The sequence below is a fragment of the Brachionichthys hirsutus genome, chromosome 10 (assembly GCF_040956055.1).
Source record: "Brachionichthys hirsutus isolate HB-005 chromosome 10, CSIRO-AGI_Bhir_v1, whole genome shotgun sequence".
NCBI lineage: Eukaryota > Metazoa > Chordata > Actinopteri > Lophiiformes > Brachionichthyidae > Brachionichthys > Brachionichthys hirsutus.
The window spans coordinates 4755676-4778172 of record NC_090906.1 but is presented as its reverse complement, the minus strand read 5'-3'; the positions used below and the strand labels follow the sequence as shown (position 1 = coordinate 4778172).

Sequence of the window (22497 nt, the reverse complement as noted above, 5' to 3'; positions counted from 1 at the left end):
CCTGCCTTAAACATTTTTCTTGTTGCTCAGAATTACCGAGAGATATCTTTATTCTGACAATTAAAATTCCATTCTCCTCCACTGTAATCGGGCGGCGTATCTCGGGGGCAGATATCCTTACACAGCATAGCAACACAGAATTACAGCCACTTTAAATGTTATGCATGAGAAACGCATAGTCTACCCGACACTGAAGAATTCTAATTAAGAATGAGTGTTTTGCTTATAGACACTTTTTGGTTGCTTTTCTTTAGTTGGCATTGACCTCAGGCATAACTGTTGGTTTAACTCTGCTTAAATGTTGCTGTTTTTTGTTTAACTTGGACAATAAAAGATGATGCAATGTTTGAAAATAAATTATGATGATTCAATAAAGTACGGTATATCTTTAGGTGTCGGTACAACAAAACAAGACAGCCAGCAGACTTCTTTACAAAGAGTTTATTTAGTGCATTTCTAGTTTGTCCACAGAAGGAACCAAAAATCTGTGCTCCCATTGGGTAAACTGGGCTCTGGTTGAACGGCATTGGTCCATTCCCGTTGTGGTTTTGTGGTAATACTATGGGGGGGGGGGGGGTCCAGTAGTGTTCCGACACCTTCCACTCATTGATTCACTAGTGTTCTGGTATAATACTACTGGCTCACCAGCGCTCTCTTTCGGTCAGGAACACGCAAGACCAAACAGATAAAGGACCTTCGGCATGCTGCTACTGAGCAGAGGTCCACTAGCGTCCATGCAACAACAAACAAACAAACAAACACACAAACAAGCAGCAGCAAACAAGACGACGACTGCAAACGGAAGGAGAAACAGCAGCGTTGCTCATAAGGAGGAAGCATGGAAGCATTTACAGTAAACCTTTGTTAATCTGCTTAAGCCCTCAGGAGGTTTGTCTGATATACAACAGATCTTAAAAAGGTAACCCCCCCACCCCCGACACATGCGTGCACACACACACACACACACACACTCTCATTCAAACACACACACTCTCATTCAAACACGCAACAGTCTTCCTGCCAGCACAGCTTGTGCTTCCACACACACACACACACACACACTCACACGCAGGCTCGCCTGCATGCAAGCAAACGATCGGTCCTCCTTAAATGTACTAGGAATACGTCAATTGTTAAAAATATGACTTGACCCCCCAAGAGCTCAGTGTAAACATAGCATACGGTAGAATAGATAAGGACTTCCTCCCTTTCCTCTGTCGCTGTGAAACCTTCTTGACACTCGCGTGGACTCTTTGGTTCTCGGTAACAGTCTGTTTTCCTGACTACGGGACCGGCCGACTCCCGCTCTCTCCCTCCCCTGCCGGTCGAGTCCTGTCTGGTTATCATACAGAAAGAAGAGCAGTCAAGAGGAGATAGTCCCACGTCCCGTCCGTCTGCAGAGCGCGGCGGCGGCAGCAGCAGCAGAACCCGGTGGATTGATTGTCCTTGAACTATTTACATCACAGTCAGTCACAGTACGGTCCGTTTAGTGGAAGAGCAGGCTCCCGTCGTCCTTCGCTTTCTCTGCATCCTCCTACCCTGCAACAGCCTGAGATCTGTGTGCATGTGTGTGTGTGTGTGTGTGTGTGTGTGTGTGTGTGTGAGTGAAGTGTAAAGTGTGAGCCGGGGGGGGGGGGGCGGGGGGGCTAGGATAAGTCATTGTTGCTGGGTGACTTCCCTCCGCCGTTGAGCAGGGCCGAAGCGCTGCGACTCTTGGTTGGCGTGCCGCTGCCTGACCGCGAGAGTTCTGTCAGGTCATGGAGGGACGGCTCCCTGTACATGGCGACTGTACACGCACACACGCACACACACACACACACACACACACACACACACAGAAAGAAAAGTCAAGAATCCATGTAAGCTGTGACAACTGTTGCATAAAATCCCAGCTGATGATATTTAGTTTTTCAATCAATCAAATCCATCATTAAATCAATACCCCCCCCCCCTAATAGTCTTACCTTTGAGGGGTTTGGGTATGAAGTGTGCAGCAGCCTTGCTCTTCTTCACATGGTTCCCCTTCATGATGCCCCCCTCCTTGTTGAGGCCCAGGTACCAGGCCCGGCCCGAGGCCTGCTGCCGGTACAGCATGGAGGAATACGTGACGTAGTAGTTCTCAAACACCGACTCCTTGAACTTACACTCGGGGGTGAAATGCTCCTGAGGGCAGAGTGGCATGTATCAGAGCCAATCAAATGAGGAGGAGGAGACGACAGTGAAGGATTTAGTAATGGCGCCGACCGGTACATTAAATAGCGTTTAATCTGTTGCTGCTCTCCTAATCACTATCTTGGCCATGCCGTAGCCTCCGAGTAGAGACTGCACCAACTTACAACAGCTGACACTTGCATTTCCTTATTCCTGCATCTCCATGGCAACTAGCTACTCCCTTGAATACCGACCAGCCTGATGAGAGGAAGATGCCCAAAGATAGAGAGAAAGGACTCTCTCTCTCTCTCTCTCTCTCTCTATCCTCTGTCCTTTCGAATGAATCTTTACGAATAAAGTTTTGTGTTTATAGAATCTTCTGATACGCCCAGTATAAACTGATTTGGGCCTGAAGCGCTGGACCGGTCACGGTGGTCGAGGTACTAAGATGATGTTGCGTGCCTGCAGGGCTGTTATTACTGAGCTGTTTTCATCTGCTGGTGTTTCAGCCATGTTTAAATTGCAGGACTGCTGTTATTTATGTGGATTTCGGTTTGTTATTGCGTCCGCCCCCATCTCTACTCAAGAGCTACAGCGGCAGTGCCATCAGACCTGTCTGAGAAACTGAAGTGGTGCCTGTGAGTAAATCAGCTGGAGGTAAAAAGCATTTCAGGAGCTCATTTAATCAGCTGCCAGAATTAAATCATGACCGACTAGAAAGCGGGCCGATTTGTTTTGTTTTTTGGTTCTTATTCATAAAATAAATTAACTGTGTGCTGACTCCTTGACAGGAACATCAGCTTAGAGAAAGGTCCAGTGTTTTTTTTAAAACAGGTGTCGAGAAAAGACTTAATTAAAGGGGAGAAGACGGTGACATGTTTAAAATTAGAAAGGAAAATACTAGGAGACAATAGGCAGCTAATAATAGCTCAAACGTCTTGATTATCTGTCTGAAATAAAGCTTTGAAAGAACCAGCAGGGATGAAGTCTGCAGCAACCCGTGGGTTAATGTTGAAGGGTGGCGAGAATATGAAATGCACCAAATCTCGACTGCTTGTTTGCTCCGTTTCATTTAACAATAAGGAGTCAAAATCCTCACGTCCCCCAGGTCCCTGGTTGGCTGGGCTCAAACTGGGATCCTGTTTGCCAATCGGATCTGGAGAGTTTCTGGCTTCCTGGATTCCTCATGGATAATACATGGAGCTAAGGAGATACGCTCTCTGCTGTTCTCCCTTTAAGCTCCTTAGTTCTTCTTGAGAAGGTTTCATAGCTGTGGCGTCTACAACAATAGTGGATGGGGGGGGGGGGGGGGGCAGGAGAAAGGAGTGAAAACTGGAGGAACGCTGCATTCTGATCATCGTGATGACGACGGACACTGAAAATTGCTTCGCCTGTCAGCCTGACTCAATCTCAAATGGTGTGTGAGGATGATGGTGGTGATGAAGATGATGGTGATGATGGTGAGCGCGTGAGGCGACCTACAGAGGTGTAGAGAAATCCTTCGTTGTTCATTGCCAGATAGAGTTTGGTCTGGACGCCCTGGATGGCCACCACACGAAGCCCCACTGGGATCAGGTTGAACACAGCTACACACACACACACACACACACACACACACAAAGGAAAAGAAAACCAATCTGGCGTGATTACATTTTTCATTTCACCACGGAGGTCACAGAATTACACGAATGACTCGGCGTCAAATGTTCGGGGAGAATCAGACAGAGGAGCAGCTGCTCGTCGGATAGCGGCTCGACACGTCCTTTGAAACCAGCGGTTGTGCGTTTGAATAGGTTTTTAATGGGGGCGGCGCTAATTCTGTTGTTTGTTGGCCTCGTCCTTGGTTGGATTCTCCAGCTCGCCGCCGTCTTTATTCTGAACAGCGTTTTCATCGTCTTGTGTTGCCTTGACTTTAGCTTCACCGCTGTGGCCAGGATCTTTAGATTTCAACAATCGGATGGTCGACCGCCTACCTGATCTTCCTGTCGTACCCATGACGACGATGTCGCTCTGGCAACGGGAGGAATGTGTCTGTCAATAAGCTCAAACGGCAGGTATACTGGATGAGCCTATTAAGGTTTAATCAGAGATGTGTAAATCTTCAGTTGTGTTTCGGGTGCATGAGAGAAGTTCCAGTTCCGGTGTGCGTGATGTTGTTGTTGTTGTTGTTGTTGTTACCCTCGCCGAAGGGGAGGCGAGGGTATTGCAATTGGGTGCGTTTGTATGTTTGTCTGTTTGTTTGTCTGTCTGTCCGAGCGCATAACTCAAAAACTAGTGACCCAATCGACTTGAAATTTTTACACAAGCAAGATTCTGTCCGTGGCTCGGTCCTCCCCGAGAATGGCGTTGATCCGGATCTGGATCCAGATTCTAGAATTATTTTTACATCTGGAATCGTGCCTGTGCTGTAACATGGGAGTGTCACTTTAAGAGGGAGGGACACGAATGATGGGAAAAAGAGTCCAGAAGGTATCTTGTAGTACGTCCCGGAGCAGCAAGCTAGAGCAGGTTTGGCCCCTCTGATCCGGAAGCCCTGTTTACTGTCTCACAAGATCCAATAGTCTTTTGGAGGCGAGGGTCTGCAATCTCTGATTGTCGTTTTCTAGTTGTTGTTGTTGTGGTTTGCATTCAGATGTAGTAATTTATATGTTTCTACAGTAAAAGCTCTGCAGCAGAGACATAATTATTCCACACAATTTGATGAGCCAGGCGCTTGTTTAATTATATTCATTTAGCCGACCGTGGACTTTATAATGGCGGTGGTTCAATTAAGCCGTGGATTCAAATCCACTCACAGCCGACTGGTTTCATGTGGGGAAGCACTTATACGTGATGTCCGTACAGCATATAATTATCTAACTTAAGAACACGCTTGCTTTATCGACACGTCTCTCTCTCTCTCTCTCGCCAGGGGAGAGGCAGAGATTAATACCCGATGCCGACAACGCCCGAGTGAGCGCGAGGAGAAGAGCGATCGCTGTCTCAAACCACAACAGCAGAATTGAATTAGACCCATCAATCACTCTTTGCAAGCCCAGAGTGTGTGTGTTTGTGTGTTTGCGTGTTTGCGTGTTTGCGTGTTTGAGACGGCGCCAGCGAGGCAGAATGCGTTGACCGGTCCGGGTCGACCTTTCTTCATCGTCGCCCATTTGAATCCGCGTGGACGTTTAATCGGCTGCTGAAACGTCTAACGGCCGATGGATCGCCGTGTCTCGGGTGACGAGTTAAACGAAGGCTTGATATGTTGTTTCCTATACAGGAAGCCTCGATACGCCATCATTCCCTTGTACCTCGAATGAAAAGAAAAGAAGGCTTAGACTCAGTCGCTGCTGAGCAGCTTTACTTTATCAAGTCGAACGATAAACCGATCGATCATTCAAACCGGTCGCTGCTGGTGAAATGTCCCTTCCTTTGTCATTCGTTTCTTTCACTAATATCCTCTTTATTATCTGCGTGTCAGGGAAAAGAAAGCGGTTTGTAGGCGATCCAGATGTTGCATTGGTAACTACGGTAACTACCGGTTTGTCACGCCTTCTCTGGGAATCTGAAAATCACAAAGAGCTGCTTTTAGAGCTGAAACCTTTCGGTAGTCAATCAGAAGACAAAACAAAGATTTATAATAATATATTATTAGATGTACGGGGGAAGTCATTTTTCCACAACAGAACTACATTTGCTATTTTTTAGTTTTTCTGATTGACTGATTTGATGCTTTTCATTTTCATGCTGGATAGCAAGACGGATGTCTTTTTGTCTTGTTCTCTGGGAGACTATTATTGATATGTAATAACTAAAATAATGGATCAATAGGCCAGGAATCCTAGACCTATAGCTCTTTAACGAGAAAGACAATAACAGAATCAGCGACTATGGAAACTGTGTGTGGCCGGTGTTGTCTTGTGTCCGTCCCCAGGCCAGCGCTGGACTCACCGCAGGCGCTGTCTTCGTCCTTCGTCCCATCGATGGTGCCGTCGGGCTGCATCTGCAGCTGGAAGCCCTGGCGGCTGGACAGCCTGGTCACGATGCCCTTCAGCTGGGGCTCTGGGAGGAGAAGAGGAGTCACAGTCAATGCTTGCCCACCCCAGGATGACCCGGGGCAGGTGAGAGCGACCTGCAGCTGGACCTTAAGGGCCGCCTCGACCCCACTGATCCCCCCCCCCCCCCCCCCTCCGTAATGTCACAAACAAACAGACAGCTGGGACATTTGGGGACGCATGCTGCTGCAGACTTTTCACCGGGACACTAAGTTATTGACGAGACGGTGACATTCAACAGGACGGCCTCGGCGACGACGCAGAGGGTTGATGGAGCGTGGAAGGAACAAAAACATGGTGGTGGCGGTGGCGCATCCACCGGACTCTCACACCTGGGGGGCGCCTTCTCTTCCGCTTCTTCCTCGATCCAAACAGTTTGACGCGCGAGAAGACGCTCAGCTTGCTCGGCTTCTCGCCGGCGCCTTTGCCGTTGCTCGGGCTGCCGCTGGCGCGGCACGCGTTCGCCTTCTCCCGCTCCCGCGCCTGCCGCTTCTGGCGGATCAGGGAGCTGGCGATAGCCGCTGCCCGGGACATGTCCCCCGGCTGGAGCGAGGCAGGGCTCTGCGTCCGGATGGAGGGTGGGGGGGCGAGGGCGAGGTGTTTGTCTGCGCGCGGGGGGGGGGGGGGGGTCTACACCACCCGCGGCTCAGCTCGCATCACACACCGCTGCAGCCTCGCAGATGATGTCCGTGTCTTTAGAAAGGGTCCAGAATCCTCCATCTGCGCGCGAGAGCGCATCGCGGACGCGCGAAACAAATCCAGTAATCTGCCGGGAGGAGGGCGGGTGCGTGATGGGGTGCGTGATGGGGTGCGCGATGGGGTGCGTGATGATCCAGTCCGGGTCCGAGATGCGCGTCAACAGCCTGTTGATGTTGATGCTGACTGCGCGCCGCCTCCCCAGCGACGATCCGCTCCTGGACGCCAGCCGTGACAGAAATGCAGCAACCGGAATGTTTGTCAATGAAACGGCTCGGGAACGGGACCATGGTCGGGCCGTGCCGTTCATAAAAACTGCTGCAGCCCTGCCCACCCCGCGCACGACGGAGGAGGGGGGGCTGGAGGGGCTGCGTGGGAGTGGGAGTGTGTGTGTGTGTGTGTGTGTGTGTGTGGTGGGGGCTCTTTCTAATGAGGCACCTGTAAGTCTGAACCCCACGTGGTATTAAATCCACACAAGGGGAGTGACGGGAGGGGGGGGGGGTGAAATGTAAGGAGAAATAGAAGCAAGAAAAATAGGAGGGAGTGAGGAGACAGGTGGATGAATGAGATGAGGAGTAATGGAAAGGGGCGGCTTAATAGAGAAAATGAGATATTGAGTGTGCCCGAGAGAGAGGGCGGGGGGGGGGGGGGGGGGGGGGGGGGCGAAAGGGAGATATGGTTTATAGAGTATGAGAGAGAGAGGGGGGGGGTTAAATAGAGGAGCAGGAATGTTGGAATGAGATGAAGGGACGGACCCTTTGAGAGTGTGGGGGAGAGAAAGTGGAGGAGGAGGAGGGAGAGAGGAGGGGCGCTCATCTTTTGGTGCAGAGGTTCACCGCTGCTGAAAGGATGCAGCGTGCAGGAAGGAGGTGAATGACGGGGGGGGGGGCAGCAGGCGGCCCTCAGAGCGCAGCTGTCAGCGCCAGATACCGCTGCAACTGGTCTGGACTCTGGAGGAAGAGGAGGCGGCGGATGATGAAGAGCGGACTGAATCACAGTCGAGGCTGACGTGGGACGCCTGGCTGGGGTCGGGACTCGGGACCAGGTCATTCCTGCAACCTTTTAGGTAAGAGCCCATTAAAGGGACTTAAAAACACGCACCGGGTTCTACCTTGTGATCGGTGAGTCTTAAGTGTGAAAATATAAATACATGGACATTTCAGGCACAAGAACCACGGCTGGGGACCAGATGACCGTGACCCGGGCTTGACTGAGGCGAGGCAGACTGCTGGACAAGTTGCCAGGATGGTCTACGACACCGTCCTTGTGATCCAGGTGACTCGGAATCAGGATTAACCCCGGCCACCACAGCGGCAGCGGAGATGGATGGCACTCATTGGTCGGTGAAGCAGTCACCTGAGATATGATGACCTGTATGACAGGTTAGACTAGGGGTGGGCAAACCTTTTGACTCACGGGCCACAATGGGCTCTAAATGTGCCAGAGGGCCGGGGCCAGGAACAGATGGATGGAGTGTTTGTGTGAACTAATATAAATAACATGAAAAAGCCATTACATGAAAGGATTTGGCCTTTTACAGGTAGCATTACAGGGGAAAGGTCAAAGGGATGAGGTTTAATTCTAATAACATTTAATGTTTTGGACAAGTTTGGCAGGCCGGATCAAAAAGCACAAAGGGCGACTGATGTTGTTTCGTCCTGCTATACTTAGATATTTGATGTTTTTATTACTGATTCAATTAAGACTTTTTTTTTTTCATGTAGAAAAGTAGAAATGTAGCTCAAAGACAAGCCAGTAAATATCCAAATAAACACAGTGATGCATTCTGAAACATCTCAAACGTCACGTCGATGGATTTCTGCCGCTCTTTGTCTCTGATGGAGATAAAACCTCCGTTACGCCGCATTTCACCATCAATATGAGATCCGGCGCATCAAACTACGAAAGCAAACACGCAGAAACCGCTGTAATGAAGTAACTGAAAGCCAAGTTGAGTCCTTCATATTTTATTTATGAGACCCTCGCTTTCAAAATCCAAGTGCCCCTTAAAAGCAAAAACCGCACAATCAAAAGGTAAAAAAAAAATAAAGTGATGCGCTCAAGTGCAGAGAAAACACAACCATATCTCACTCTCTGCATTAGATCAGCGCAAAAGCAAATTGAGATGTCACAGAAAACAACTTAATCAATGGGAGGATCAATGAAAAACAAAACGAAAGACAAGAATTTGGAACATATTGATGAATAGCAATTCAAGTCTACAACAGTACAACGGTACAAGAGTACATTAGAACAAGAGTACAACAGAACAACAGTCGTCTCAGTGGGACAAATAACTGCAACTGTGGAATTATATGAAAATACGCAAAAAGATAAACCCTTGCTGGATTTTTGTCTGTTTGTCTTTGTTTCAGCTCTGCAGCGTCCCCTAGAGGCTGCAGAGCCGCAGAGCTGCCTCTAGGCCTGGAGAAGAACCATGAAAGACAGTAAATCATTAACTCTCCTGGCTCAAAGTTCGTAGTATCAGCCTCTGTTGTTTACTGGTGCAGGTTGTTCTTATTTTCACAGGGTTTTTATCATGTGTCAAAACTCAAGGCGCGGGGGCCACATGTGGCACTCCAAGTCATTTTCTGTGGCCCGCGAGAGCTGTGTGCAGACATTTGTTTTTGTAAAAGGCCGCATCTGTCGCACATGTTCTTGTGTTGGTTGTACTGTAGTTCTGCTCCTCTCAACTGTGACAAAAGAGTTTTGAACAAAGTTAAAGTCACAACAAGTGCTAATATTTAATATTATTTACTTGGATAAGTTTGAGTGTTGATCGATGGAGTAATGTGGTTTTCTTAACCTGATAAATTGAATGAATATATGTTCTAATAACATCAATAATCTATCCATATATTTTTACTACTATACAATTGCATATGCAATGATTGTAACTTAAATAAAAAATGAATAGTTATTTAACAGCATGTTAAGGAGTAGCTACATTTATTTTACATTAAATTGAATTACATTTAGTTACATTTTCACTTTGTTACCATTAAAACTGGCCATTCGAGGGCAACAATGCTAATGTGGCCCTCAAAGAAAATGAGTTTGACACCCCAGGTCTCGTGTTTTAGTTAAAGCAGCCTCTATAGACGTAGTCCAGTATAAAGTGAGTATGAATGCGTCTCTAATGTTCTGCAGTAGCTCAGTTCATTCCGCTACTTTGTTTCCACCGTAGGGAAGATCAATCGGTTCAAAGGGCTCCGTGATTCTCTTGCAACATTGTTTCCTCTCGTCGTTCCTTTACTTCCTGCTTCAATCATAAAGACGGATCTGTCTCCACCTTCACATCTGAAATGGAACATCTGCTCCAGAAGGCAGGCGTTTGTAGACGTTCGATGACAGTTTATAAAGAAAATCACTGACTAGAAATGACACTTAACCCTTTAAAGCCCAGTCTGTCATATTTGATACACTTGGCCTTTTCACATTTTTTCCTTTTAAAAGATCAATTAATTCTAATAGTGAACTAATTCTAAGGTTTGGCCTGATGGTGGCGCGAGAGGACAGGTCAAGGTTTCATTATCAAGGGGGTTCTGCATGTATTCAACACATTCCTGACGCAACACATCATCTGCTGGAGGCAAAAATCCCTGGTCAGATTGACCCCCCAGGGATAAAATGTTAGTCATATTTAAGGACAACAGGAGAGGAAAGGAGATATTACATGACGCTCTTTTCAAATGTATCATAGATTAAGCGATTGATCGGTTAATTGTGGTGAAGGTAGCGGTTACTTTTTACTTTCGACTTGCTTTTACAGAAGAGTTTCTAGATATTATTCAGGGCTTCGATCTAAACCTGGTTCACTGCGTTTTATTACCGCAATGTGCGGCGTGGCGAAATCTGCAGCCTGAGGACGAATATCTCGGATCCAGAAATGCTTGAGAGATGAATTATTTGTCAAGACCGCTGAGCATAAGCTATGAAATATTAGGATCTTATATTGAGGTCGTTCATAATGCATGTATGTAGCCTCGAGGCACAACTTGATGCGCTTTCAGCAGGTCGTCCTGCCAGAAGGGCGCGTCCGGTGCGCTTTCAGCACCACAGACAGCGCCTCATGTTTAAATGGACTTTCACGCAGATGAGTCATTTTTAACCCACAAAAAAACGCCTCATGTCCGCGTCGACTCCGGTTTCATTTGCTCACAACTTAAAAAGGTTTTGTGAATTTTAGGTGAATTAATAATTGGACTAAGGATAAAAACAAAATGACCAAAGGTTTAAACGGAACACGTCAGCGAGATTCTCAAAGTTGTCTTCATACCGCTGTTCAAGATCAGTCTAAGCCCGGTGAAGCCCCTTTATCTCGGACCCCCAACCCCCCCCCCCGCCCCGGTCCTACCTGAGGTTGATCGGCGGAGAGGGAAAGTCATGCTGTGCCCGTGGCGCTCCGGAGCATTGTGCTCACGGCCCTTTGCGTTTCCTGTTGTGAGCTGCTCGACGTAAAGAGGAGGATTTACCTAAAGTCCAAAGCAGCATCGAGTCCATTAAGGGCGCCGCACATGACGGGAGATCATTACAGAACATTAGAGGCCATTAAGCCGCTGGAACCGGTCATTAATGATTCATCTCAAGGCCCCGCTGATCTGGCACTATGGGAGAGGGAGGGAGCTGGGTGGGTGGGGGGGGGGGGGGGGCTCCCCAAATCCAAGGATCCATCGAGGATGCAGAGAAACAGAACTACAAGTCACCCAACCAGTAAAACACACCCTTTACTGGTCGCCACACACTGGATCTGGAACCTGCTACCCTAACACCAGGCGTGGGTCTCCTTCACGTTTCTATTGTGTAGCATTGGTAGGTTTGTTTGCTTATTTATCTCTCTCTCGATCAATTCTGGAGAACATACAAACACAGATAGGAGCCGAACCCGGTACCTTCTTGCTGTGAGGTGACAGAACTACTCACTGCGCCACCGTGCCGCTCATCATATCAACATGTTCTTCAAGAATAAAGTAAAAAGACTGTGTGCACACACACACACGCACGCACACACACACACACAGCTCATGGCTCTGCTGTCTCCCAGTGTGTCTGCGGGCTACCCTAACTGCACACCATCATCACACATAATAAAGTAACCACACTCAGAACCGCACATTGCCGTCGCGCTGTAACGCTTCCTGTGAAGGTTAAGACCCGGCAGCATCCATATTATTGAGATGATGCAGAAATGATTACAGATTGCAGGTTGCCGACATGCTGCCGGGGCAGGACCCAATAAAAGCTGCGGATGTTGCTAGAGAACATGAACACTCAGCAACTTGAAAAGTAATGCTGACGGTCATCTCGGGTGTAAATGTGCCTCTCTGGATTTTCCAAATCTCCGTGAGGCTCTAATACACAACCCCTGGAGAGAAACATTATTGTTTGCGGTTATAGAATCGAGTTTGTGGTTACTCATGTTTGTCGGTTTGGTTTGTAGAGTCCGGCTTTTTCACTTTTCACTTCAACGTTGTTGAGATCTGACCTTTTTTAGAAATGTTTTGCTGATATCATAAAAAAAAAGAAGAATAATGCGGGTAATTAGAAACACAAAAAAATACTCAAGCTCGTACACCTTATGATGCCGCACCACTATGTGCAACTTGATCCATATCAGAGAGAGGGAGAGAGAGACCAATATGTAGCTGAGATCAATACATTTCAGTGTCATTCAAATAGTTTTCATGTTGCTGAAGATAAGAAGTTGTCAATTAAAAATGGACAACTTCATTACAGAGAACTCTATCACTAGTGATAAACTGCTGATGTTAAACATGTGGGTCTGAAAGGAAAAGGGGGAAGGGGCATCTACAGAATTAGTAATGAGGCTGATCACGGTGATGTCATCATGACATCATGTGTGACTGTGACCCCCCCCCCCCAGGATGCAATTAGTCACAATGTCGTCTAGCTATTTTTTTGCCGTCTTATTTCTATCTTCCTGCGATCAGGAAATAACCCTCCTGGATCAGGCTGATGGATGGAGCGGGCGGCGGCCTGCCTGCGTTTCACACTGGCTATCGCGTGCTGCCTTTGATCTGCACTGAACACCCGGTAATAGCTTTGCAGCCTCGGGCTTTAAATAGCGGACCACAAAGATGGCAGCCAGTCCTGCTGAAGTAAAGAGCCTGGGCAGGTTTCCAGGATTCAATCACTGCAGTCTAAAGACAGGAAGACAAGCCAGCCATTCCCTTCACTAACAGTCATTTAGATGAACCACCAGTAGATGGCGCCATATCACCTAGAATCAGGTTCTGTGTAATTCAGCCTGCAGGCACACAAACAAACTCAACTCCTCGGTAAGGGCAATGATGAGACGCGTTTTACTATCATATATGCTTCATATCTGTGTAAAAGTATACAGACCCGATCATATAAACAATACTAATAATAATAATAATACAAATATGTTAAAATATTTAAAAAAGCTTTTACCAGGCTTTCATGTTATTTAATTATACAACACATTTCTGTTAAAGTGAGGTTTTCATTTTATTGGAGCTCCCAGACATCCCAGTTCATCACAGTCTTCACCTGAACAACAGATATCGGTAGTTACTAACTATTACTAATGTAACTCGCCTAACAGGAAATGCTCCACTTTTTTTTTTCATTGCATCGTAACATATATTTCAACATGAAGCCGTTTCCTTTCCCTCTGACCAATAATATTTATGTGTTGTTTGTACTTTTCCTGCCCAATGTTCAACATTCAATGGATGAATTAAGTCATGTTTATATTAGAAAAATACAAATTAAGTTTTCATAAATACTGATGAACATATTAGTATACAGTACAGTATACGGTGTATTTTAAACATGCTGATTAAGTTCAAAAAGAAGACGCCAATCTGATTGGCTGTTCAGCGATGACGCTGCTGCCGTGTCACAATCAGGATTAATTAACAGCAGTGTGTCTGTGGTTAATCCTGTCCTGATGCTTATCTGTGAGTCCACACACACACACGCACGCACGCACGCACACACACACACACACACACACACAAGTACACCACATTTATAAACCTAATCTCTCACAGAACCAGATGTTTATGAATTCTATGAGTTCTTATTCTGACTCAAATGTAATCCTGAATGCCACTACTATTAAATACATTTCTGACATTCATTTGGACATTTTACTCGATTAAATGTCTTCATTTGTGTCTCTGAATCTGGCATTTATTTGATTCGTGATAACTAATGTGTGTTTTGTTTTTACTCTCATCAATACGGATCACATTCAGTTATAAATCATTGCAGCCAGAGGTAGAGTAAAACAGAGAAAACTGTACAAAGTACTTCATTTACATTGCGCTTTGTGGACAATGAGCAGCTTCACGCAGAGCATCATCGCTGAACAGCCAATCAGATTGGCGTCTTCTTTTTGAACTTAGTCAGCATGTTTAAAATACACCGGGCGCGTTCAGAGTGGAATGGCCGTAAACGAAAACTGCCACCAAAAGGAGAATATATAAACTTAATGGACCGCTGTGTCATTAAAAAAACAAATACTTTCCCCACTGACGTCACCACGCATGCTTGCGGCTTCCTCGTTAGTACAGTGGACAGTATCTCCGCCTGTCACGCGGAGGACCGGGGTTCGATTCCCCGACGGGGAGACGCTCTTTGGCTGCCGGCGAGTTTGCTCCATCCCCGCGTCATTCCCCATTTGCTCGACTCTCACGACTCAATCGGCCTTCCTTTAGTTTAGACACTCCAAACGTTCTCCTAATTAGCCTAAAATAAAATGTATGTGTGATTGATTGATTGATTAGAGTGCTGCTGTTCAGGACTCCATCAGGATTTGCTGATTCGTTATTTTTGTTCTGGCTTCTCAGATGATTTATTCTTTCATAAATCACCAACTCTTGTTTATTGGAGAGAATCCATGGCAGCTGTCAGGAAGTTGTTTTCCAACTTTTGACCTCAGGGGGCAGAAGAGAGCTAATATTTAGCTTTTTGCTTTATTGTGTTGTTTACAGATTGCTACTGTTTACACCCTTGGTTTATTCAGTCCAAACAGGTTGGTTTGGTTTGTCATTGTTACATTGGTATTACATTGGTATTACATTGGTATTATATTAGCATTACATTGGTATTACATTGGTATTACCCTGTGTCTGTGTAAAAGTGGCCTCTGTGTTGGAATCTGCTTATACTTAATTTGGCAATCTTTCTTCTTTTGGCCAGAGCACAATTTCTTCTGCATTAACTGTTCCTTATAATGAACTGGCTGGAGGGACATTTACGCCAGACGCCTTTACAGACATAATTCTGTCCAATCATCGGCTCGGAGTCATGACTGGTACCAACAGCAGTCTGGTTTATACTCTCCTGCGCGCTCTCTTATATTAGCATACATTTGTGAATTCAGTTGCATTGTTGCAAAAACAATCAATTTCTGCCTTATTTTTGTCATTTTTTTCCTGAACACTTGTTTTTTTTATATATATATACATGCATTGGTTAATTTTGTTTTTCAGTCATTTTCAGTTTCTTCAATGCTTAATTGTCTTTAAAAATTATTGCTATAGTTTCTTTATTTCGCAACAGGAGTTTGACCAGAGATTAAATATCCCGTAGTTCACCTCAAAGCAATTCTTGAAAAAAAATATAGAAATATGAATAATTAAAATTGTTCATGGAACGACGACAATTATTTCTAATTCTCACGTTTGTCTCTGGAAATAAAAGTATCTTCATTAAAATCCCTGCCGCTGTAAATTTCTGTTTTTCTTGTGCGTGTGACTAAAACCAGAAACAGGATCAGGAAAAAAACAGCTTTAAATTTAAAGCGCATCTTAACGCTGACTGACGCTGGAACCCGCTCCTGATGACGTCAGTGCGCATGAATGAATCTCATCTGAAAGAGCAGGTGTCTTATCTGTCCAAAGGATTAAAAAAAAATATTGTGTGCGTGTGAGAAATGAGAAGCTTATGTTTTTATCCTGTATCGGTGATTTTTCACTAAACGGACGTTGCAGATGTATCGATTATATTCCAATGAGCAGAAAACCATTCAAGTGTTTGGATCTCTTTGTCCTAAAGCTCCAGACCAGCGGACAAAACACAGAGTTTACATCAACATGACGCAAATACATGCGATTATTGGGTGTTCTCAGATATTCTCATTTGTTTTCTCAATCAAAGAGAATTGAGAAGCGTTCGTTTGGATGAACTCTGGCTCATCCTCGCTCACCTTTGGCCGCATGGTCTTTATCCTCTTTGCCTCTGGCTTTCCCGCTCATGGAGCTCCGCCGCCGGCTGTGGATCAAACTTCAGGTGAGAGATGCGGGATCGTGGGTTTCTTTCTTTCTCATCCCCGTTCCCACGCACGCAGCAGCGGCTCCAACTCTCCTCCCGTCCCAAATCTCAATGAATCTGCCCTCCTTCTGCAGCCCGCCGTGTTCGAGGTGTCACCATGTCGTCCAATGGCAGGAGCGCTCCCAAGTGTGTGCGCGCGCAACAACAACAACAAAAAAGAAAACGGCACTCACACGCGCACATCGCGAATAACAGAAAGATGACAGAAATAGCGCCCAAAAAAAGCATTACGCGTTACATCTCCCATGAGGCGGTGATGGTCGATATTATCACTTGAAATCATTTGGTAAACTTGTACTTTTATTTTTTTTGCAGTCTATTTGAACTTAAATGGATTAAACTCCACGCTGCTGTTTTAATATGAATTTGAGTCTTTCCTCCTTTATCATTAATGTTAGCTTTATTTTTCATCTTCATTAATGATTAAATTCATGAATGACTTTTAGTTCCATTGAAACATTTGATATTTAAGACATCAGTAACTCAATAATGATCTATATGTCTGCTCTGGACTCTCCAGCTTCCCCACAAGAAGCTGCTTTTACATCAGACTTAGATGATCGACGCCCTGCAGCGGCCTCTTTCCTCACTGTGGAGCTGCTCTTCACATGCAGAGATAGCCGGATGCTAACCAGCACAGCTTCAGTCACATTTACATCACTGTGCAAATCGCTCTGTTCCCTCACAGTTTCTTATCTACGCTGTCTAAGTTTTGTTTTGCAATGGGAGTGAAGTTAATATATTGGGCAAGTAGCATTAAAGGGGGGGATGCAACCCTCCTTCTCCTCATTTAGAATCATTCTCAGCCAATAAATCACCACAAAGCTCCCGCTGCCACCGACCCGCCACCGACCCGGCTGTCAGTCACAGTGATTTGTCGACAGCCCCGCCCTGCAGAACTCACAGTCTAATCAGACAGCATTCAATACTTTCTAAATAAATTGGCCTGCTTGGATTTACGATAGCATTTGTCCATCCAAATGGTGTGTGTGTGTGTGTGTGAGAGAGAGAGAGAGTAGTCGTAATGAAAAGCAAAAGATATTTGCCCCGACTCCTTCAAGTCTGCTTTATGATCAAGCCTTTTTTAAAGGCCTTTCATAACTTTACATTTAACATCTCTGATCAATAAAGTATAGTGATAAAAGTGTGAGCTCTCAAAATGTGTGTGTTTGTGTGTTAGTGTGTGTTAGTTTCAGTGTGTGTTAGTGTGTGTGTGCCCATTTATCCCAACTGAAACCGGTACGTAAGCCACAAAGCAAAAGCTGCTTATCGGACTCATGATGATAAACAACATGATTCACAGCTGGTAACACACACGCACACACACACACACACACACACACACACACACACACACACACACACACACTGTGTTTGCTCTTGCTCAGTTTCAATCTTACACGACTGAATAAAATCATTTGGTTTTTCTGTTTTGAGCCTCATTTTGTCGATCTTTCTGGTAAACACATGAACAAAATCACTTTTTCCTGTTCTGACATACCCTGATTTCACACACACACACACACACACACACACACTCGTGGGTGAGTAAACAGTGTCGCTGTACTTTGGAGTCGGGCTCTGCCTCTCCGGCTTACAGTTTTTGGCTCTGCAGTAAAGCCGCCGTTCAGCTGACAACGACAAGATGGCTGGAGTTTGTTTACTGGCGTTCGTGGCTGGTTTATTTCTGGAGGCAGGTGCACTACCCGTGCTCGTGGAAGACGCAGGTAAACAACTCGACACAACAGCAAGCATCGGTTGAGGCGGCGGCCAAAGATCAGGGATGTGAAAACATGTTATAAGTTATCCGGTGCATCATCTTTAGAGGCCTGACCGCTGAGCCCAAAGGCTTAACGGGGTCAAATCTGTTCTCATTCCGACTGGGAATAAACACTAATATCCAGAATCTAGACGCCCATCTGTCATCCATCCATATCCCCAACGGGATTATAATGGTTCTGTAATCATTCTTACTGGGTTTCCTTTGACTTGAGCCATATTTTTATGACCCTGCCAAAAGGGGCATTTAAATATGAGCCATAAAGTTACCCTGATCCGCTCATCCGCTGATCATCTGTACAGATCCATCCATGCGTACACAGCGGATCACATATGGCCAAAAACCTCTGGACAGAATCCATTAAAATTCACACGCGTCATTGGTTTCTGCAAATTGATTACTCTTACATCTTAAGCACAGTCTCGGACGGGCAGATTAAATTCAAGATTTTGAATGTCAAGACTTTTACCTGCTTAAATAAAGACTCGAGACATCCAGTGAGGATTTGTCTATCACCCCTAAAATAAAAGTTCTGTTCACTTTGAAGAAAAATGGGAGAACCTATTTTTTAAATATTTCCCTTTCCCTCCTCTGGCAACATTTCAGGAGGTGTGTTTGTGTCTCAGCAGACGGCAAACCAAGTGCTGCTTCGCCTGCGCCGGTACAACAGCGGCCATCTGGAAGAAATGCTTCACAAGGACAACCTGGAGCGGGAGTGCAGGGAGGAACTCTGCACGATGGAGGAGGCCAGGGAGGTGTTCGAGAACGACGAGAAGACCGTAGGTTGCACACGCTCCACGAGCAGCACGTCTTGAGCTCCCACGGTAACGGCCGCCTTCCTTTTCTCTTCCAGATGAAATTCTGGGCCGGATACATTGGTAAGAAAAGAACAAGGCAAGTCCTCGCAGTGACCCCTGACCTCTAAAGCGGCGTGCATGTGTGTTCCACTCGTGTGTAGATGGCGACCAGTGCAAACCGCCCCCCTGCCAAAATGGAGGAGTGTGTGAAGACGGAATCAACACATATGTTTGCTGGTGCAAGCCAGACTTTGGCGGGAAGAACTGTGAGATCGGTGGGTGTGGCGGGCTGTGGGTAGAAAGGATCTTTGTTTTTGCTTTGGAAATATTAGGTTTAAATATTATGTTTGTGTAATAATTTCTGTAATCATTGCATTGCATTTAACAGGATTACTGAAAATCTGCGGCATAGATCTTGATGAAAAACACCTGAAGATGTTTGTTGGTCTAACTTTTTGACAGCGATCCAGATAATCGTCTGGATACAAAAGAAATCTTGATTTTCTCATTTACTTATAATGGAGGCTTTTTCATCTTGTAAAACATGCATTCAATTCAACATCACAGTCATAAAGGGGTCCGATATGCACTAGAATGCAGGTCCAGAATGAGGTCAGAAAAAAACATTACATTTTAACATTAAACTCCATTTACGGATTCAAAAATCAGTTAAAAATGTACATCAACTCTGATTCACTTTCACGTTTCATGGTTGAAAAGAACAATTTATGACCTTTTGGTGATGATCCAGATCAACATGTGGATGGTGTAAAACTAATTAGGAGCAGAATGAGCTGCTTGGCGGAGGTCTGCGCTCTGTTTTTCTAGCCGCTGTCCTGTTCCTTCTTTATTCTCAGAGGTGTCGAAGCAGTGTTCGGTCAACAACGGCGGGTGCTCCCATTTCTGCGTGATGCAGGCGGAGACGCCTCTATGCCAGTGTGCGCCTGGGTACCAACTGGGGCCGGACAAGAGGACCTGTCAGCCCGCAGGTGGGGTTTAAAGGCAGATCAAATGTCTTGATCCGACTCAGGAATGAATCGTAGCACATATTCCTCTACTCCTTCTTCTCTCAGAACCCTTCAGCTGCGGTCTTGTGATCTGGCCCACCACCCAGGACACCAGAACCCTCGTGAACCCTCGGTCGGCGACGCACAGCTCTGGAACGCAAGACAACTCGAGCAGCAGCCGTCACAACGACTACAACGACATCAATGAGACGATGTTCTACGAGTACTACGACGACGGCTCAGACGACGCAGGCGTGTTCGCCACCTCCGCCGCAAACGTCCGTTCAGTAAGGTCGGCTTCAGGCTCCTCCGTAAATCCAGAGGAGGTCGTCAGGAGCAGCGGGGAGGAGAGCGGCTTCACCCAAGCACCGGAGGAGACGAAGCCGCTGCCTCACTGGGCTTTCTTCCCGACACTCCCCACCATCACAGAGAAGGAAAACACGGGCACGAGGATCGTCGGAGGAGATGCAGCCGTTCCTGGGGAGATACCCTGGCAGGTAATTGAGATGAGGGATGATTTTGGTTTTACAGGGAAGCGGGAAGCGCACGATTTAAATGAAAAATGGGAATGTTTCCCAAATGGGAGAACAAAAAAGGTAACATCAAGAAGGTACCTGGTTCAAGTTCTATCTTTGCAGAGTTTGTGTATTCTTCCCTGTGCCTGCGTGGGTTCTCTCCGGGTTCTCTCCGGGTTCTTTCCGGGTTCTCCGGTTTCCTCCCACATCCAAAAACATGCAGCTTAGGTGAACCGAATACTCCAAATTGTCCGTAGTCTGTGAGCGTGTGCGTGAGTGGCTGTTTGTCTCTGTGTGGCCCCGCGATGTGCTGGCGACCCGTCCGGGGTGTGCCCCGCCTCTCACCCATACCAAGCCGGGATAGTCTCCAGCAACTCCCGTAACCCGCAGAGCGGAAAAGAGCAAGTAAATGGAGTGATGGATCCATTTTGATCAAGTTCAAGTATCACCAGTTATCAGACGTGGATGTAAATATAAGCTAACCCGCTGTGTGGTGTTGGTGTAGAACGCTTGTGGTGCAGGGAATGAACGCCAACGCCATTAAGGTGTCGGCCTGTCTGCAGGTGGCGCTGATGTCTCACTCCGCCACCCTCCAGAGGGCGGAGCCTTTCTGTGGAGGAGCTCTGCTCAGTGACCTGTGGGTCATCACCGCCGCCCACTGTCTGATGCAGGCTAACATTACTAAGCGAGATTTCTTCATCCGAGTGGGTAGGAAAGTTATATTTTCCATTTCATTCTCTCTCTCTCTCTCCTCGGCATCTTCCAGCAAAGATGGATTGGTCTTAGCAATGAGAATTTATTTCTACTTTTTTCAAAGGTCTATTCTGCTTTTATTGATCTGGTTGATAATTTATTGATAATCTCAGGGAGTTGTTTTTCATCAATCGGCTTTGCTGTTGTGAGATCAATCCAAAGACATGCAATTAGCGATTGTCAGTGTCAGACAAACACAGCACAGTTTGGTTAATTTCTCTGAAGTGGGAATTTACCACATTCAGTTTATATTTTTTATTATTAAATACCATTATGCTTAAAAAATATTGTTATGTCACATTCTGAAGATTAATTCCGATACTTAATGAGGTAAAATCGACTGACTTTACTCTGTCGATCGTCACAGACACTATCTGTTGCAGAAACGCATCAACTGGATTATCATTCACGTGACCCTCTACTTCCAGGCGAACACGACGTCTGCGCAGTCGAAGGTCCGGAGCGAGACTATGTGGTGGCGGAGCAGCACGTCCACCACATGTACGATTACAGCAGGTCACCGTACAACCACGACATCGCCCTGCTGAAACTCTCCAGCCCAGTGGAGCTGTCCAACCAGCGGCGTCCCATCTGCCTCGGCCCCAGAGACTTCACGGAGAACCTCATGAGGGAGTCCAGCAGCTCCCTGGTGAGCGGCTGGGGGCGGCTGCGCTTCCAGGGCCTTGAGGCCACCAAGCTCCAGAAACTCGAGGTCCCCTATGTGGATCGCACCCTGTGTAAGAAGAGCAGCCGGGACCACATCACGCGCTTCATGTTCTGCGCAGGCTTCCGTACTGCGATAAAGGACTCGTGTCAGGGGGACAGTGGGGGGCCACACGCCACCAATTACAAAGGCACTTGGTTCCTGACAGGCATCGTCAGCTGGGGGGAGGAGTGCGCCAAAGACGGGAAGTACGGCGTCTACACTCGCTTGTCACGGTACTACCCCTGGATCAGTCAGAGAACAGGCATCCGAGTGAACTGACCAGCGACGGGAGTCTGCATGTAGAACACTCACATTTTTTACAGTGGAGACAGTGAGGAAGGTTTTCTACTGAATCTACTGAATAAATAAATCCCTTTTTGTGATTGGACAATAAAACACAACTAAAAATTCTGAGTCTTTGCATGTTTCCTGAAATACTGTAAAAAAATACCTTTCATCACTTTCTCACATCTTTAAATTGTAGCTGCCGATAAGAAGAGAGATATTCGACGCACTCAGGAGAACGCACGTAAATGTCATTTAATCTCTAACAGAGAGAAGACATCACGCCACTCAGGCCTTGTGCTTATGTTTGGAAAACAATGCAGTACAACAGAAGCTTTCACATTGGCAAGAAATATATTTTCCTAAAAAGTGCAAAGTGATTCAAAGCAGTTTGTTTTGTGTTACAGCAGAAAAGACTGGACTGAAACCTGGAACCTTTTAACAAA

The 22497-nt window shown here is 46.3% G+C and overlaps 2 protein-coding genes and 1 non-coding gene across 4 annotated transcripts; 2 read left to right on the top strand and 1 right to left on the bottom strand.

Annotated features, from left to right (window-relative positions):
- Positions 1-1646: 1646 nt before the first annotated feature.
- On the bottom strand, positions 1647-16132 carry LOC137899956 (fibroblast growth factor 13-like). 2 transcript variants are annotated; one of them, XM_068743990.1, is made up of 5 exons: positions 16084-16132; positions 6082-6192; positions 3634-3737; positions 1965-2163; positions 1647-1786 (listed from the first exon to the last, which is right to left on the bottom strand). In XM_068743990.1, exons 1-5 carry the CDS (start codon positions 16130-16132, stop codon positions 1647-1649), a joined length of 603 nt encoding a protein of 200 aa, XP_068600091.1. The 2 variants fall into 2 exon arrangements, with proteins under 2 accessions (XP_068600091.1, XP_068600092.1); XM_068743991.1 differs by lacking the exon at positions 16084-16132 and adding an exon at positions 11239-11269.
- Positions 14432-14503, top strand: trnad-guc (transfer RNA aspartic acid (anticodon GUC)). The gene has a single exon. It is a non-coding gene; the product is annotated as a tRNA-Asp (tRNA).
- A 1721-nt stretch (positions 16133-17853) lies between the features above and the next one.
- On the top strand, positions 17854-22045 carry f9b (coagulation factor IXb). The gene is made up of 8 exons (XM_068744739.1): positions 17854-17935; positions 18595-18767; positions 18842-18866; positions 18947-19060; positions 19643-19774; positions 19859-20289; positions 20871-21015; positions 21489-22045. The coding sequence occupies exons 1-8, from the start codon at positions 17854-17856 to the stop codon at positions 22043-22045; spliced, it is 1659 nt and encodes a 552-aa protein (XP_068600840.1).
- The last annotated feature ends 452 nt before the right edge of the window (positions 22046-22497 follow it).

What these genes read in the sequence shown, in the direction of transcription:
- LOC137899956 (XM_068743990.1), bottom strand. Translation starts at nt 16,132, where the DNA reads ATGAGCGGGAAAGCCAGAGGCAAAGAGGATAAAGACCATGCGGCCAAA. An exon ending in TAAAGACCATGCGGCCAAAG is followed by an intron (nt 6,193 to 16,083) that starts GTGAGCGAGGAT and finishes TTCTCCTCCCAG; the next exon opens with AGCCCCAGCTGAAGGGCATC. An exon ending in AAGGATTTCTCTACACCTCT is followed by an intron (nt 2,164 to 3,633) that starts GTAGGTCGCCTC and finishes CTCTGCCCTCAG; the next exon opens with GAGCATTTCACCCCCGAGTG.
- f9b (XM_068744739.1), top strand. Translation starts at nt 17,854, where the DNA reads ATGGCTGGAGTTTGTTTACTGGCGTTCGTGGCTGGTTTATTTCTGGAG. An exon ending in CGTGCTCGTGGAAGACGCAG is followed by an intron (nt 17,936 to 18,594) that starts GTAAACAACTCG and finishes GCAACATTTCAG; the next exon opens with GAGGTGTGTTTGTGTCTCAG. An exon ending in CGGGAAGAACTGTGAGATCG is followed by an intron (nt 19,061 to 19,642) that starts GTGGGTGTGGCG and finishes CTTTATTCTCAG; the next exon opens with AGGTGTCGAAGCAGTGTTCG.